This window comes from Scyliorhinus canicula, chromosome 11 (assembly GCF_902713615.1).
Source record: "Scyliorhinus canicula chromosome 11, sScyCan1.1, whole genome shotgun sequence".
Taxonomy (NCBI): Eukaryota; Metazoa; Chordata; class Chondrichthyes; order Carcharhiniformes; family Scyliorhinidae; genus Scyliorhinus; species Scyliorhinus canicula.
The window spans coordinates 45901741-45921009 of NC_052156.1; the positions used below are offsets into that span (position 1 = coordinate 45901741).

The 19269-nt window shown below is 42.7% G+C and overlaps 1 protein-coding gene across 3 annotated transcripts in view; it reads right to left on the reverse strand.

The window, feature by feature from the left end:
* fhit (fragile histidine triad diadenosine triphosphatase) overlaps positions 1-19269 on the reverse strand; it is a 1624435-nt gene that overhangs the window by 1107587 nt on the left and 497579 nt on the right. For all 3 annotated transcript variants that reach the window (XM_038810527.1, XM_038810530.1, XM_038810528.1), the window contains one exon: positions 9880-10012. In XM_038810527.1, coding sequence (XP_038666455.1) covers positions 9880-10012 — 133 coding nt within the window. The remainder of the gene's footprint in view (positions 1-9879; positions 10013-19269) is intronic.

The window sequence follows — 19269 nt, forward strand, 5'->3', positions numbered from 1 at the left end:
TCGCTGCTCTTTTGTGACTGTTAATTTTTTAAAAATAAATTTAGAGTACCCAATTATTTTTTCCAATTAAGGGGCAATTTAGAGTGGCCAATCTACCTATCCTGCAGATCGTTGGGTTGTGGGGGTGAAACCCACGCAGACACGGGGAGAATGTGCAAACTCCACACGGACAGTGACCCAGGGCCGGGATTCGAACCCAAGTCCTCAGCGCCGTAGGCAGCAATGCTAACCACTGTGCCACCGTGCTGCCCTTTGTGACTGTTAATTAAGGCAATACATTTGTTACTAGACACATTAGTTCTTCTAGTTTGCATAATGTATTCAAGAATGTGCAGAATTCTGTTGTCAGTAAATCCAACTAACTAGAGCTTATTGTTAGATCCAGATAGTAAAGGAAATGAAAGTGAAATGATGTGTAATGTGAGCAAAGAATTGTGATAAGGAAACACTTTGCTTGTTTGTATAAACTTACCATGTCTCTTGTGTGGTTCAAAGGTGTTTGATTGGGCACACAGTGCTCTGCCATTGTACTGATCTATGGTTATTTCAACAAATTCCTTCATATTGTTCCTCAACATGTCCACAAGCTGAAAATTATACACCATGACCAAATAAAGCCTTTAGCAAGTAGCAGGAGAAATGGACATTTATACCTAAAGGAATATTTGAACTGAACAATTAACATATTAGAGCGTCACAACTGTTTTTATCTGCAATCTGAGAGTGATGGTTGTATCTTTGTGGAACAACACAGTAAAATACAAAAATCATTTGAAATGAAAAAGTGCAGTTTTGAAACTTTTTAAAATTGCAATTTATTTATTTTTGTTCCATAGAGATGACTTTACTAAAGTCATCTTTAGGAAAAAATAATAACAGGTCAGCTGAAAGAGAGAAGATGCCTGTGATATTTGCTTGCTTGGGCAAGAGTTTTTGTCCCATTCTTTTCTTATTTACCAGATTCATCTTTTAAGAAAGACACCATTTCAATGATATCTTTGTCACAAAGAGGCTCCTGAGCTCCAATCAACTAATTTGCTTCCCAAATTCAAGCACATTTTCCATTTCAATCAAATATTATAAAATATATTCCATAAAAATGAGAGCGTATGACACTAAAATGGAATCTGAATTATTTCTGTATATCCTGGTCCTAATCTCCAATTCCACTTCACCTGAAGAATACGATTTGTTTTATTTCATACCATGTAATGTCATCGGAGACCATCTAGTTTTACAGTGAAAAAAGTAATGCCATTGGAATACTGAGTTTTGCCTGCGACAAGCAAGATTTGGTCCAAACAAATGCACGACCAACAAAATTGGACTGATGCACATAATTGGGAACAGGACTGTTTAGAAGATGCTGTTGTTTGTTTCAATGCCAAATTTGTAAACAATCTTGACACATTTATGATAACGATCCTTCATTATCTCTGAAATGGCTATCAATCAACGTATCATTATTAATTTTGAATTCTGTTTACCGAGAATAAATATACTTGAGCTTTTTGACCATCTTGATAAGAATTTAGCAATTACATCATTCGAAGAATTTTTAAAAAATGTATTCATGGGATGTGGCTGGACCAACATTTATTTCCCACCCCGAATTGTCCAAGGGCCATTTCAGAGGGCATTTAAGAGTCAATCACATTGCTGTGAATCTGGAGTCACATGTAGGCCAGATGAGGTAAGGATGGCAGATTTCCTTCCCGAAAGGACATTAGTGAACCAAATGGGTCTTTGCGACAATCAACAATGGCCACCATTCGAGATTTTTCTAAAATTCAAATTTCACCATGTGCCATGGTGGGATTTGAATCCAGATCATAGAATTTACAGTGCAGAAGCAAGCCATTCAGCCCATCGAGTCTGCACCAGCCCTTGGAATTAGCACCCCACTTAAGTCCACACCCATAACCCAGAAACCCCACTTCATCTTTTTGGACACTGTGGGCAATTTAACATGGCCAATCCACCTAACCTGCACATCTTTGGACTGTGGGAGGAAACTGGAGCACCCGAAGGAAACTCACGCAGACATGGGGAGAATGTGCAGATCCACACAGACAGTAACCCAAGCCGGGAATCAAACCTAAGACCCTGGAGCTGTGAAGCAACTATGCTAACCACTCTGCTACCGGGCTCCCAGAACATTAACTGGATCTCTGGATTACTAGTCCATTGACAATACCATGATGTCACTGCCTGGTAGGTATACCATGTTGGAAGAAAGAATGAACTGCTGGAAGCAATTTCCATGGGTGAAATAATTCGGTGTTAAACCACTGCTATTTACATTGTTGACAGAATTGGTACATAATTAGCACTGCAAAGTTCAAGAAGTGATCGTCCTGCATGCTGCAAACCTTTGGCCTGTTGTTAGAAAAAAACTGTGGAGCTGTTTGAGAGAAATGGCTTCAACAGCGAGGGCCATGAGCAAGTTAGAGGAAGATACAGAACTCATAGTATCAGGATTTCCGGTAATGTCATGTCAGAGCATGACACACAAAAAGTGGTTCCTAGCTGGTCTTTGTTTTTGATGCCTTTTACCCATATTTACGGGGGATTTTGATGACCACACGCTTGTTGTGGGGTTAGAGAACTGTTCCTCAATGGGGACATGTTGAAAACATTGTCAAAGAAGCCCAACTTGAAGAAAGCTCAGGAGGGCAGCCTGTCAAAGGAAGGTGAAGGAGGAAAGATGGCTACCACGCCTATCACTTTAGACATGTACACTGTAGTGATGGGGCAGGAGCTGGAGAAACTGTGCAGATAAATAGATCGGCAGGTTGAGCGGCATGGCAGGGACTTTAAAAAATCCTTTAAGGCCCTTGTAGGTGGTTTTGGGCCCGATTCGGTAGCAGTTGGTAAACGCCCCAAATGTGGTTCAGGCACAGAGCGAGAGGAAGAGGCCCTGATGCAGCACAAGGATTGGCTTGCTTCATTGGAGGCCGAGTGCTGATGGTGGCGGATAGCAACAAAGACCTGAGGTTGAAAGTGGAGGATCTGGAGAGCAAGTCAAGGCAGTTAAACATCAAGTTGGTGGGACTCCAGAGGGATTGGAGGGCTTGAAGCTGACCCAGTACTTTTTGGTAATGATTTCTCAGTTGGTGAGTGGGTATGAGGTGTTCTTCCCTTCGGAGTTGAACAGAGCTCACAGGGTGTTCAGGCAAAAGCCCAAGGCTGAATAAGTTGCTGCAGACAATGATTATCAGTTTTCATAACTACCAACGGCAGGAGCGGGTCTTAGAATGGGCGAAGAGGATCCAGAATATCGACTGGGGTGGGCACACGGTGCAGATATATCCGGACATTGGGACTGAGCTGGTCAAAGAGGCGGGAGGCCTTCAACAGGGCGAAGACCGTTTTCTACAGTAAGGGCGATTTGGAATGGTGTGCACAGCGAGGTTGTGGGTCACCATGGATTCAAAAGATAATTTTTTCGAAACGCCGGAGCAAGCAGAAGCCTTCATCAAGGACAAGAAGTTGGGGCCACTGTGACTGTTTGGGACTTTATACATAAAGAGAACGTTTGTGTTCTGTATATATGCCTTTGTGGGTTGTGTGTTTTTAATCTTGTTTGGAGGGGCGGGGGGAGCAGTTTAATAAAGTTATGGGGTTTGTTAATGATGGTGGGGTTTGGACATGTTGGTGGGGAAGGGATTGGGTGGTTATTATTTTTGAGGGGATACTGGACGACACTTTGGTTGGGGGTCACATCGCTAGCCATGAGGAGAGGGGAGGCTAGCAAATGGGAGTGGGGAGAGGCTGCAGTCTGTTGGGCTTGTTTGGGTGCATTACAATTTGCGCAGCTGTTTGTTTGTGTGTGCGAGGGGGTGGGGAGCAAGAGTTGGGGCACCAGGCAGTCTGTGAGCCTCTTTGGGGAAAGGGGGAGGGGTGTCCAAGGATTTTTCTTGATCTCACCTTGGGGTGGGGTGGGTGGCCATCTTTGATGGGATTGGGATCCGGGAAGTTGTAATTTGGGTAGGAATATCGAATCACAGTGCTGATGGCTAACTCGGGGGGGGGGGGGGGGGGGGGGGGGGGGCTGAAAGACCCCCCAACAAGGTTGATCACCTGGGACAGAGGGGGCGTGGGGAGCAGTGAGGCGGGCAGGGTTTTTTTCCCATTTGAAAGGTTTGGACGCCAATGTAGTTTTCCTGCATGAGATCATCTTCGGGTGCGGGACCAGATCAGGTTGCAGAAGGCTTGGACGAGACAGGTTTTTCACTCAGGGTTTGACAGTCGGTCAAGGGGGTGGCGATTTTGGTTAATAAAAGGGTTCATTTTCTGGCAGGGATTGTTTTCAAAAAGGTTTTCGAAATACATCAGATACAGAATTCAAACACCCACCAATTGGTTTACACTTTCAAGTAGGTTCAGATCATAATGTGGTTTCATGACCGAGATTTAAATAAACTGATTTGTGCTCTGAAGTTAACAAAATTTGTGTGCCAGCAAAATCCAGTGAGAATTGCACAGACCTACAATCACCATAAACAAAAAATATTTACTTTGGCCTGTTAAAAATATTAATGGGTAGAAAAGCTGAAATTTCTCCTGGCAGTGAAACCTTCTTTGAACAGAAGACTCCTGCTTTCAATGTTGAATGTATACCGACTTTGTAAAAAGCATAATCTCTGAAGCAGCCAAAGAAATGGTTGTGAGCAGCTGCCACCTCAGCTTTGTAAATTTGCACTTCAGTGCAGGAAAATGGCAGCATTATTTGCGATAAACGAGAGAGTCAGCCCCAGCCACTTTGGAACAATGATTCAAAATGTGCCTTCACATCAACTCAGTCACAAAATCAAACAATGCTGGATCGTGCCAGAATTTAAGGATGGTCTGAATTTGTGCAGTAAAGTGAACAGAAAAATTAGTATCAGAAACTGAAATTGCTGGAAATGACCAACAGCTGAAAGGTACAATTATGGCTTTATGTGTCAGATGTAAATGTTTCAGGAATTCTGAATTCGATTTGTTACAGACGTGATAGAGTGGAGTGCGGGCGGCGAGGGAGGTAAACAAAACACACAATGACCATGCCCAATCAGTGGGGCTGTTTTGGAGAGGCAGATATACGTGGTTCCAAACTCCCTTTCGCGTATGGTCAAGTTATGTAAACAGCAGCAGATTTCCATGAATTTAAAAATAAAGATGATTATTTATTTACACACTTACCCCGAGTCTAAAGACTACATCAGTCACACATCATACGCTCAGGAAAGTTGCAATTAAAGAAATGAGTACACTTTTATCAGTGGTAAACCAAAGAAGAACAGACAACAGTTCACGTCTTTACCTTGTTGTAAGGGACTCAGGCACTATGGGCACCATGTAGCAAATAGATCCTTTCTACGTTCTTATTGTCATTCAGATGGTTTCAAGTAGCTGAAGCCAGAAATCTGAATTGCTACAGGGTTCCCTCAAAGATATTAATTTTCAGCAGTTTGCAAAGTGAGGCATTTGTGGTTTTTGTATTAGTCACATTTCTATGCAGATGGACTTTGGAGTTTGGAATCAGGCTGGGAGGCTCAGAAAGACTTTACAGCCTCACAGTTCGTAAAAAGTTAAGATGATACAGACTTTTGCAGCTTCTGCCTGCTACTCAATTTCTTCCTGGGTATCTAGATAAACTCGTTATCTCATGCCAGCTTTGATCATGTGGCCAATACTGATGTCACTTAACCAGAATGGTGTGGAAGCCCAAATCCATCACTACACAATAGGAGATATACTGTGGTCTTTCACCCTCTGCAGAAAACTGGTCTCGTCAGTTGTCTTTGTAAAATTGAAAACTTGGAGGGAGGCAGAATATAGGGCATACCTTTTTCGGATGGTGGGGGCTTGGCTGCCATCAAATTAGGGTGGGGGATGGGAAGCGACTGCATGGATCTGCCTGAGACCAAGTCGCAGGATACTGAGACCTGGATAAGTGTAAGCGAGCCCAAGGTAGGAAAGGTTGGGAAAGTCTGGGGGGTGGTCAGGGGGTAGGTTCTCGGGGGGGGGGAGGGGGGGGGAATCGGCCAGGGTAGAGTGTGAGGTCAAGAGGTCACCAGGCCTGTGGGAGAGTTCTCCTCCAGTCGGAACAGGGCTTCTGATAAAGGCGCCCGCCGCCTACCTGCCCGAGGTCTAACTTTATTTTTGAATTTCTTTCCACGGAGCTTCAATCCACCAACCAGCCTAAAGATTGAGGGTCACAGGAAGCATACCTAATGGACATTAAAGGGACCATTAATTGGCCACAATTTGGAGCTAGGTGGGCTTCCTATCTTAGACCTTACCCGCCCAACATAAAATCGCTGCAAGGTTGGAGTAGACAGGAACCAAAAGGGAGTCCTGTCCCTGCAATTTCATGCTCCCCCCTCACTTACAAACCCACCGGGGGTGTTCACCTGGGAGGGGGGGCAGTATAATATTCTGTCCCAGGAATCCATTGATTCTATGTTTTGAGCAAACTAATGGCAAGTGTGAATTCCATAGATAACCTTCACCTTGGCATGTCCGCTCCAGGGGAAAGTCCCCCCAACCAGAATGGTTCAATTAGAACTTTCCAGAAACATAATAACCTCTATTTAATAAGCAACGGTCACCTGACCCCTTGGCAGCTGTTTTATCCACCCCGTGACTGTCCAGCTTAAAATATAAATGACAATTCCAAAAGCTTCCCCAGGAACACGGTCTATGTTCGGAGTTATGAATTGGGATGAGGGGTGTTGGACAAGATAAGCATGGATCCAGTGGAGTTTAGAAGATCGAGAGATGATCTTATCGAAACATATAACATCCTGAGGGGATTTGATAAGGTGGATGTTGAAAGGATGGTTCCCCTTGTGGGAGAGACTAGAACTAGAGAACATAGTTTAAAAAGAAGGGGTCTTCCATTTAAGACAGAGATGAAAAGAAGATTTTTCTCTGAGAGGGTCGTGAATCTTTGAAACTCTCTTCCCCAGAGCAGTGGACGCAGGGTCAATGAGTATGTTTAAGGCAGGGGCAGATAGATTCTTGATTGACAAGGGAGTTAAAGGTTATAAAGGTAGGCGGAATGTGGAATTGAGGTAATAATCAGATCAGATTTAATGGCGGCACAGGCTCAAGGATCCAAGTGGCCTTCTCCTGCTCCTAATTCATATATTTGCATGCATATTTGTCTGGACATGCTTTCACTGGGAATGACAACATTTCAGATACTGTTGGTCATGCTGTGTATTTCCAATACTATTATTCAGACAAAATGATGATTCCTCTCTTGTTACACCACAGTCACAGGGGCAAGAGAGTAAGAGGGAAACAAACCATTACATATATTACAAAACAAAGATACTGATCTTAGATAACATTAAAACACAGTTGGTTGAAATGCAAATAACTATTTCTTATCTGCAAAATAAATATGTGTTCTTCATGCATGGAAAAGTTACCAATACACACAAGATTTCTCGAAACAGGTTCTGAAATCTGTTCAAAATCATTCAAGATCGCAAGCAACTTCAAAAATAAAATGTGCAACTTTCTATATGATTCATTGTGATAATGTCCAACACCACAAATTGGTTTTTATTCATGACTAATTTGTGTCGTAGAAACGGTTTTTGGTACTACTCCTGATTGAACTCACTCTAATTTTAAGCTCATGCAGCTTTGCTTGGGACTCTCCCACCTGAGGTAATTTGTTTGATTCTATCAACCATATCAAATCCTTTTAGGCTTTTATGCTGAACCTGTCCAAACAAAATGGTCCTGGAGCATTGAGCTCTAATTGCTGCCCAAGCCAGTTCGATTCCCAACTTGGGCCACTGTCTGTGCGGACACGTTCCCCCCGTGTCTGAGTGGGTTTTCTCCCGGTGCTCCGGTTTTCTCCCACAAGTCCCGAAAGACGTGCTGTTAGGTGAATTGGACATTCTGAATTCTGCCTCGGTGTACCTGAACCGGCGCCGGAATGTGGCGACTCGGGGCTTTTCACAGTAACATCATTGCAGTCTTAATGTAAGCCTACTTGTGACAATAAAGATTATCATAATATATCACACTGTTAAGTTACTAATCTAAGGCATGTTGAAGGTCGAAATTGAGTGGGGATTCACATGTTAACAAACGACTGGAAGCCAGAACCCTTCCGTTGAAGTCAAACAATGTGGACAGAGGGCAGCACAGTGGCGCAGTGGGTTAAGCCCTGCAGCCTCACGGCGCCGAGGTCGCAGTTTCGATCCCAGCTCTGGATCACTGACGGTGTGGATTTGCACATTCTCCCTGTGTCTGCGTGGGTTTGACCCCCACAACCCAAAGATGTGAAGGCTAGGTGGATTAGCCATGCTAAATTGCCCCTTAATTGGTAAAAATGAATTAGGTACTCTAAATTTATTTTTTAAAATAAATAAATAAATAAAAACAACAAAGTGGACAGGCCTGTGCCATTTGTCACTGGAATTTTGCTCTATCATGATGTACATTTATAGTAATAGAAAAGTCTGAAGTCTGCTGTACATTTCTTGGCAATTTACGGCGACATGATAGAAGAGTAATTCTGCAACTGTCTGTGATAATATTCAAATTACTATTAATTTTTTTGACATTAAAGCACAAAGAAACATATTCATACAGCCAAATGGTTACCTCCTCTGCATAATTGTGCCAAAAAATAATGTTTCACAGTAGAATGTTTCTGACAGTACAAAACAGCAGATCCTCATCTGAAGCTGCATCACAGGAGGTGAGCATATTCATAATGTTAAGTTTTCTCAAGTCTTCTTAAGGTACTAGAATCCATTAAGCTTTAACTGCTACGTTCCACGTTTCAAACATCTTCAAAGTATTATTTGCCAATTTCTTGACAAGGTACAAATGTTAACTCTGCACCAGAATAGCATCATTTTCAAACAGAGTAATTAACTCTTCTACCTCAGAAACTATGTATTTAACTTTTGGATAACACTGGTCCCCATATCTTCCAGCTCTGTTCCATCTTACTCATGTTCTGGCAACTGTTGAACTCTCATGGATAGCCAAAATGATTACCTACCATTAAGCAAGCAAGATAAGATTGTGCATCAAACTGCACCAACACTGTCATATGTGATGAGAGGGCTTTTGTTACAAAGTATAGATGTAGATAAAGGAACGATTTAAGAGTGCAGAGACATGAATTAAGGTCAACAGCGTGACTTTCTTTTAACAGATACCTCACATGCCTGACCAGTTTGCTACAGCAAATTGTGATTAAATCTGTTTTGCTTTGTGGAGTGGCAGCATGAATTATAAATAGAAAAAAAGCGATCATAACAATTGAGAGCCAGTGGCTACAAATCACTAAGATCAACAATTATTTGAAAACTAAAGATTAGATATTGTTCATAGCAAACCAACGGAAGTAAGATGTTACTGTAGACAAACGACGATTGTGGGTTTGATAATAATCATCCAAAAAAGTAGCACTAACATAGAGAGGAATATCAGAACACCTAAAAATTGTGAATAAATTGAGTAAATGAAACATTTCATGAGATCGTCTTGAAAAAGACTTGCACATCTTGTTAATCCCATTCAGATAGTTTGATCAAAAGCAGAAAGTAATCATTATTTTATTTCTTGAACTTCGAAGATTTAATATAGTATTCAGTTTAAATTCATATAATCTTTTCCTTTCAAGGCATTTGTGCTTTGACCTATCAACTGAAGATGCTGCTGGGCAATAAGTTCAAAAGGTTGCATGGACATATAACATTTCACTGACTGATGAATAAGGCTGTTTTGTCTGTACAATTTAGCTATTTAAGATAATCACTTACCTGCTTTAGATTCACCATCAACTGAGCGATTGTGAACGACCCGTTACTGTGAAGAGCAAGAAATTAAAGCTCTGCTTTAAAAGGATACGTCCGGGGACCACTGGTTTCCTATTCACTAATGCAAAAGATAGTTCCGTTTGCAGAAAAACCACAGAGGACTTGATGATATGTTGTCCAAATCTGAGAGTAGCCATTATATGTTTCAAATAAATCCAGGTATTCTACAAAGAAAGAGAATAATAGTTGGAGAAAAAATGTAAATCAGAAGTGCAAATACTCTTTAGGATTATTGCATTATTTAAAATGTCCATCAAGTAAACTGCTCCTAAATCAAAACAATTCTTCACAATTGTGAAAACGCTGCAATCCATTCTGAATAAACCTACCATCACCAAGTCCACCCCCTGATCCCCACAACCTGGGCGTCTGCTCCACATCCAGCCCCACCAAGTTGTTTCTTAAAGGGATGGGTTCTATGTACCTGAACAGGCTCTGGAATGTGGCGACTAGGGGCTTTTCACAGTAACTTCATTGCTGTGTTAATGCAAGCCTACTTGTGACAATAAAGATTATTGTATTGTTATTATGTGGTGGTCTACGAGCACAGCAAATACAAATAGAAAATTAATGTACTAAAACTGCCATTGTTACAATTGTGACAATCCCTCAGTACATCAGTGAGGAAATCTGGAATTTTCTGCAATCACAGGATGGATTTGATGCTCCCCAAGTGTGTTTGAAGGGAGGGGCCACCAATGAGGCCTTCCCTTTTCCTCCAATTTCCATTCAAAACGAAAGCCATAGTGTAGGCCATTTAACATAGAATTTATAGTGCAGAAGGAGGCCATTCGGCCCATCGAGTCTGCACCGGCTCTTGGAAAGAGCATCCTACCCAAGGTCAACACCTCCACCCTATCCCCATAACCCAGTAACCCCACCCAACACTAAGGGCAATTTTGGACACTAAGGGCAATTTAGCATGGCCAATCCACCTAACCTGCACATCTTTGGACTGTGGGAGGAAACCGGAGTACCCGGAGGAAACCCACGCACACACGGGGAGGATGTGCAGACTCCGCACAGACAGTGACCCAAGCCGGAATCAAACCTGGGACCCTGGAGCTGTGAAGTGATTGTGCTATCCACAATGCTACCGTACTGCCCTAAAGTTCTGGCAAATATGGTCCTATAACCAGCTATTTTTGGCTTCCACCATTTTTAAACAGATGTTCAGCAAGAAATCCATTAAACTTCCAACAAAGATTCACTTAATCTTCCCAGTGTCACATGCAACATTTTTCATTCCCTTATTCTAATTCAATAAGCATTATAAGAAGTCTTACAACACCAGGTTAAAGTCCAACAGGTTTGTTTAGAGTCACTAGCATTTGGAGCACAGCTCTTTCATCAGGTGATTCACCTGATGAAGAAGCTGCGCTACGAAAGCAAATGATTCACCCGATGAAGGTGCTGCGCTCCGAAAGGTAGTGATTCGAAACAAACCTGTTGGACTTCAACCAGGTGTTGTAAGACTTCTTACTGTGCCCACTCCAGTCCAACGCCGGCATCTCCACATCAATAAGCATTAGAAAGAGAAAAGTATAAAAGTTCACCAAAATTATTTCACAGCCAAATATAATATCCCTCTTGAATATTTTGATATTTGTCCGGTTAATAGTGAAGACAGAATTTTCGCAGGGTATGGTGAACAGAGGACAGGCAAGCCTCATCCTTGCAATCACAGAATCATTCGGTAATCAACTCTACCTGTTGTGTTTAAAGGAAAACCTGATAAACGTGTCAATTGTGTCAAACACGGCTGCACAATATCTCTCACTACTAAAAAATAATGATACACATAAGGTAAGTATTGTTTGCAGTCATCCCAACACAAAAGGGAGCCAAGATGTCAAGCAGCAGCTACCTGAAAAACGTGAACAGTCTCAGTGGTTCAGTGAGCAAAAGAAAAGCCCACATAGCACCAGTGATGCACAAACTTACAACAAACCGGTGATGCACAAACTTACAACTAACAGGAGACTAGACAAAGTGGAAAATTGGGGGTAGGGGTTGGGAACGGGGACAGGAGGTTGCTGCTTCAACCTCCTCTTCAGTAATATCCTGTTAAAAAGGGTGCATTTATTGATGCGATATGAGGATATGTTCAGGATCAGGCCTGATAATAGATACCTTTCTCAGTTAAATAAATTGTGAACAAGTACAATGTAGGTCACAGTTAAACAATAATGACTTGGCTCAAGAAGCTGCCAGGCTGCTGCGCGAATGAACTGCCACTTGGGAATCCCGTCCCAAATTAAAATCAGGGGTATAGTCATTTCTTCTGACTCAGTCTCACAAATTAATATGTACTGAAGCATTAGCCTTAATTTTCAATTACCTCAGTTGCGTTTTGTGAATGCGTGCTTTGAAAATAGCACTCCCCAGATGGTGCATCAGTCTTCTATGTTTCTGGAACACAGTTATTTTTAAAGAGACGGTGAGGGAGGAGCTTTGGCAAAGATTCATCCAGACTCAAAACATTGGGCGTGATCCAACGGGTTGCGCTAGAAAAACAGCTTGTCGCGCCACAGTGTGGCTGATGATAGCTATGAGACCCCGGTCCCAGGATCTATCCTGCTCACCAAGCCTCGCGAGACCCAACACGATCTTGCAAGACATTGCGATGTGAATCCTGCTCACAATGGGTGGTGCCCTGGTACAGCTTGCACCACCTGGATACCTTCGCAGTACCAGCCTGGCACTCTGGCAGTGCAACCTGGGCGCTGGCCTGGCACTGCCAAGGTACCCAGGTGGCACTGCCAGCTGGCATAGGCACTGCCAGGGTGGTATTTTCTGCGTGTGCACAATCGGACCAATGTGCCCGGAATGGGTACAAGGGGGGCAGGGACCCTCCTCCCTCCCATATGCGTTCGGGGGGGGGGGGGGGGGGTGAAGGAGGAGGTCAGGGGATAGTATCCAGGGGCTTGCCGATCGGGACGCCTTTAGAAATGGCATCCCAATATCCCGCTACAATGGGGAGTTCCGATGAGCAGAGCTCCCCACTGTGCAAAATGGGGCTATGTGTAGCCTTGGCCAGACATTCCCCGTTCAGGCCTTTTATACAACGTGAATCACGTTGAATAGCCAAGTGTTTCTCAGCATTGTGAACGCCGGGAAACACATGGCTAAACGCGCTTGCAAGGGGACTTTTCCCTTTTGGGAGAATTGCACCAGTTAGCCCCGTTCTCTCTCCACATATGCTGTCCGACCTGATATTGTCCAGTATTTTCTGCTTGTGTGTGAGAGTGGAATTGGGGGAGCCAGCTAGCCACATGTCTTCAATTAATGGCCTGTTAAGCTACTTGAAGAGTTTGTTAATGGGCTGGGTAGGCCAGAAGGCAATTCTCAAATTGCAGGTCGAGAATAGAGAACACTCTGGTGCACACTAGCGCTTAGATGTTGGGAGCAATGCACGGAGCTGAAGTAAAATATAGAACAGGTTGATATCTGCAATGATGTACTTGCACAGACTTTATTTGTGAACAGAGAAATGATTTATTAATAAGAAAACAGCAGTCTCATGGCTGCACCCATCTCCCGACATGTCTCTCGCCTTAGATAGACTCCTTCCCCTGCGGTAATTACCTGTTCTGAGTCTCAATTGCCCCCCCCCCCTCCAAGCCAGGTGACCCTTACTCTGCTGTGTAGCCCTTAAAGGGTCTATCACCACATTCCTACCCCTTTAACTCCTTTGTACAATCTTAAATAACAAATTTATTCAGTCCTAAATTTGAACGAAACATTATATACATGAGTTGGACAAATATAAATTGAGTTTTTGCAGGGCTTTCTCTGTTTCTTGTCGTCTGAGATGTTTCCACAGGATCAACATCAACAGAAACTGCAACAATAGGTACATCTTCTGACACAGGCAGTTCATCACTACTTGCTTGCACAGACACATCAGTTGTGTCTATAACAGGTCAAAACTTTGGTGCTTATGGTTTCAAAAATATTTCTTGGTGGCAACACTGGAGCTGCTCCATGCAGGCTTGCTGCTCATCCAAGTTCTGTTCTCGACTTTTCATAAGACCAAAGACAGAGGAGCAGAGTTAGACCATTCGGCCTTTGAGTCACTCCGCCATTCAATCATTTCTGATATGTTTCTCATCCCCATTCTCTTGACTTCTCCCCATAACCACTGATCCCCCTATTAATCAAGAACCTATCTATCCTTGCCTTGAAGACACTCAGTGATTTGGCCTCTACAGCCTCTTCAGAAAAGAGTTCCACTGATTCACCACCCTCAAGGATCATTCCTTCAGTCTGAGGCTGTGGCCACAGGTTCCAGGTTTTCCGACAAGTGGAAACATCCTCTTCAAGATAAGTGCAGGCCAAAGATTTTCAGCATCTAAAAAGTCAAAATTGTCTTTGAAACAAGCACGGTGTAGGTTTTTGTTTGTTGTTGCCCAAGAATTTCAGAGCATAAGAATATAGAATCATGGAATTTACAGTGAAGAGGGAGGCCATTCAGCCCATCAAGTCTGCACCGGCTCTCGGAAAGAACACTTCACTTAACCCCACACCTCCACCCTATCCCCGTAACCCCACCTAACCTAAGGGCAATTTAGCATGGCCAATCCACCTAACCCTGCACATCTTTGGACTGTGGGAGGAAACCAGAGCACCAAGAGGAAACCCACGCAGACACGGGGAGAACGTGCAGACTCCGCACAGTGACCCAGCGGGGAATCGAACCTGGGACCCTGGAACTGTGAAGCAACTGTGCTAACCACTATGCTACTGTGCTGGACATTTAGTCCATTGAGCCTCCTGTGCCATTCATTCAGATTATCGATGCTCATCTATATCAGCGTCACTTTCCTATGCTATCCCCATATTCCTTGACGTCGTTACAGTCCAGAAATCTATTGATTTGTGTATTGAATAAACTCATTGATTGAGCTTCTGCAGCCTTCAAGGACAGAAAAAGATCCCTTGGAGTGAATAAGTTCCAACTCATCTCAGCCCTACATGGTCTGCGCCCCTTATTTTGAGATTTGTTTATTGTCACGTGTACAGAGGTGCAGTGAAAAGTATTTTTCTGTTGCACTCCCTCCATGGCTTGGATTGTCCTGCCTTGGATAAGGAGACCAAAACTATACACAATACTCCAGGTGTGGTCCCACAAAGACTCCATATAATTGCAGCAAGATACCTTTTACGCCTCAACTCAAATCCCCTTGTGACTAAGGCAAACACACTATTTGTCTTCCTAATTGCTTTCTGCACCTGCATGCTAGCTTTTACAAGAACACCTCTTTATTAATACCAATTTCTTTCAGTTCCTAATTTGCGCCAACCCCTTGTTTCCTTTGTATTTATAGGAAAATGTATGTATCTTTGCCCCGGAACACAAGTAAATGTTTAGTTTCTCTGCTATTTATATATTAAATTCTCCTGTCTCCGTCAGTCACAGACCCATATTTGTCCTTGCTAATCTTTTCCTTTTCACATACCTAAAGAAGCTTTTTCAGTCTTATTTTATGTTCTCACTAGCTTGTCTTTCTTTATCAATTTCTTGGATCCCCTTTGCTGGATTCTAAATTGTTCCCAATTCTTGGACTACCACCTTTTCTGGCAAGCTTACAAAGCCATGGATCTAATATGTCTTGAACTTATTTTGTTACACAGTTGATTCACCTTTCCTGCTGTGCTTTTGTGTCAAAGAGGAACGTATATTGTTGAAGACCATGTAACACTTCTAGCCATTGCCTCTCTACTGTCAAATATTTTAGTATATCCAAGGGCTTTGTTTTTGAAACATATTTGTCACATTACTTTACATAATATATATATTACTCTTTGAACCAGCCGAGTTGATGAAATAACCAATAGTCTTCTTTGAAAGATTAACTAATTTAATGAGTAAATAATATTATGTGAATCCTTTGTACTTAATACTCAACTAGGAAAATAAATAAAATACAAAAAAGATGACTAACTATACAACCTAATAATGAAATAACGTATAACTTCTCTCTCTCTAGCTAATATAGGTCTCGTCTGTTCTCTTTCCTGAAGCACACTCTCTCAGAAAGAGCGGGAAAGTCGTTCTTGCACCGTCTGATAGTAAGACATCTACTGTTGAAATTACTGGACTACATTTACTGACATTGATCATGTATATTCATATACAGAGATCACTACATCCCCCTATTTTTTGCCATTTTCTTGGAAATATTAAAAGAAAATGTAATTGCATGTGAAATGCAGTGTATACAATGTACAGTAATCACTAGAATCATGAAAAAAAGTTCACAAATTTGGATGATTGGGTCTTCTTCTCCTTGTCGATCATCTTAACGTCAAAAGGTGTTGAAGAAGTTTTACAGTCTTTATATTGATCATCAAATTTGAATGCATTTGCTGTTAAATTTGTTTTGAGATTGTCTGGTTCAAATCAATGTTGGGAAAAATCTTCACAGTATCTGTGACTTGAAGTAGATCTCTTTTATTTCTTCTCAGAATATTTCCTTTTGTAGTTCTTATCAGATAAGATCTTGGAGAAAATTGCCTAATTATGCGAGCAATGACAGAGCAATCTCCTTCAGGAAGTCATAATCTCACAGTATCATTCTCAGATAGAGTAGACAATTCTTTTCAATGTTGATTAAAGTAGCTTTTCTGTTTCATTTTCTGCTGTTGAATTTTCTTCACAGTGCACCATAGTTCAGGATCAGGTAAATGTAACTGAGCTAAAGTGGTCCTCAATATTCTGTTGTACAACATTTGAGATGGAGATAATCCTGTAGATAAACGTGATGTTCTATAATTGAGTAAAGCTAGATAAAAATCAGACTGAGAATCTCGAGATTTAGTAAGTAGCTGTTTCATAATGTGAACACCTTTTTCCGCTTTTCCTTTGGACTGTGGAAAATTAAGGCTTGAAGTCACATGTTCAAAAATGTACTTCACTGAAAATTCTTGCCATTAATGACTTGAGAAATGTGGGCCATTGTCAGACATGATGATATGTGGAATACCATGCCTGGCAAATATTTCCTTGCATGCTTTTATGACAGTACTGGATGTCGTTCAATTTCACTAGTTCAGGAAAATTGGACAAATAGTCAATGACTACGAGATAGTCCTTACCAAATAAGTGAAAGAGATCAACACCAACCTTGATCCATTGTGATATTACAAGATCATGTGGTTGCAGTGGTTCTTTGCATTGCTGCTTTTGATGTGACTGGCATGTAAAACACGATGATATCATGTCCAAAATATCATTGTTGATACCTGGCCAATAGATCGACTGACTGGCACGACGTTCACATTTTTCAATGCTGAAGTGTCCCTCATGAAGTCTTGACAGCATTTCAGACCTCATGCTTTGTGGAATCACAATGCGATCTTGTCTCAGCAGTATACCATCCACAATAGCCAGTTCTGATTGAATGCTTTGGTATTGGGGACAGTTACCTTTAGGCCATCCTTGTTGAAGATGATGCAGGACATTCATCAACGCAGCATCTTTCAGTGTTTCAATGCGAATTTGTTGAAATTTGACATCAGGACAGGAAGCAGTTCTCTGAATAATTGCAGTTGAGAATCTACATCATTTATCGATTCTTCTTGGAAAATGTCAGCATTGACTGATCTAGATAATGTGTCAGCAATTACTAATTCTTTGCCTGGTGTGTATTTCAGCGTGAAATCAGGGATTCTCCAACCCCGCTCGCCGACGCCGGCTGCAGTATTCTCCGACGCCGGCTTTCGGGCGGGGGCGGGGTTCATGCCACGCCGGTCGGGGGCCGTTGGCAGTGGCCTCCTCGGCAATTCTCCGGGCCCCAGTGGGCCGAGCGGCCATCGGTTTTTGGCCAGTCCCGCCGGCATGGATTTGACATGGTCCCATACGGCGGGACCTGGCAGGTAAGTCAGCTGGTGCGATCTGCGGGGGGGGGGGGGGGGGGGGGGATCCGACCCCAGGGGTCCCCCACGGTGGCCTGGCCTGCGATCGGGGCCCACAAATCTGCGGGCGGGCCTGTGCCACGGGGGCACTCCTTCCTTCCGTGCCGGCCCCTGGCCATGGCCGGCGCAGAGAAGACACCCTCCTGCGCATGCACCAGAATACGCCGGCAGTTCAGCGCATGCGCAGGATCATGCCGACCCTTTGGCGCATGAGTGGAATCGCGCAGTCCCTTCGGCACCGGCTGGCGCGGCACCAACCCCTAGTCCCCAGAAGTGCAGAGGATTCCGCTACTTCCGGTCGGCCCGACGCCCGAGTGGTTCGCGTCGTTTTTGACACCGGCATCGGACCATCACACTGATATCGGAGAATCCCGCCTCAGATCTTCTTAATTTCATCATCAGACGTTAAAGTCTGGGAGTCAAATAATTCAAGTTTTGTTCAATGATATGTACAAGTGGGCGATGGTCAGTTTCCACTGTGAACTCGAGTAGACCATAAACATAGTCGTGGAATTTGGAAATCCCAGTAACTAACCTGAGGCACTCTGTTTCAATTTGGGCGTCCTATACTCCGTCTCAGTCATGGATCTTATGCATAAGCAATAGGAACCCAATTATTGAAATGGTTTTGTTGAAGCAAAGCAGCACTAATGCCGTTCTTACTATCATCCATTGAGATTTTAGTCTGGTCTAGTAGGATCATAAAATTATAAGCATGGAGCTTGCATTAATTGTTGTTTTAAATCAGTCCACTCTACAGTATGTTTTTCAGTCCAGATGAAATCTGTGTTCTTTCTAATGAGTTGACGTAGTGTTATGGACCAGGGTTTAGAGAACCCCAAAGTGCATCATGGAGTTCACCTGACCCACAAATTTTAATAGAATGTGGTATGGGGAGCACAGGGCCCACTCTACAGGTGTAGTACAGCAGAAATGGAAAAGTATTTTTTAAAGCAAAACAATGTTTATTCGATTAACTCAAGTTAACCTTTTTAAAACATACAGTGAACATCTTAGCAACCATGAATTCAAATACAACCCCCAAAGAATACAACACTAAGTAATCCTTTCAGCTTTCCTTTTAATATCCATAAAACTTAAAACACCATTTACCAGAAGCACATCAGGTTAAGGTCACTACTATTATTAGTTTTAAATCACCAGGACCGATTTACAGTCTTTAGATTACGGAGGGAGACTCTAGTACACCTACTGGCTGCGACTGCAGCTGTCCAGCTCGGAAAACGAAACTAAAACAGCCTGCAGCAACTAGCCTAAAACGAAAGTAGAAAGCTGACAGACAGCCCGGCTCCACCCACTCTCTGACATCACTGATAACCACCCATTTCTTAAAGTTACATTTCTACACACCCATTTCTTAAAGGTACTCTCACATGACAGTACTGCAGTTGTTCTGTTCACTAGATTTGAAATAAACTTTCCAAGAAAGTTGACAAATCCAAGAAAGTGTAAGACTGTCTTCTTGTCTTGAGGAATTTGC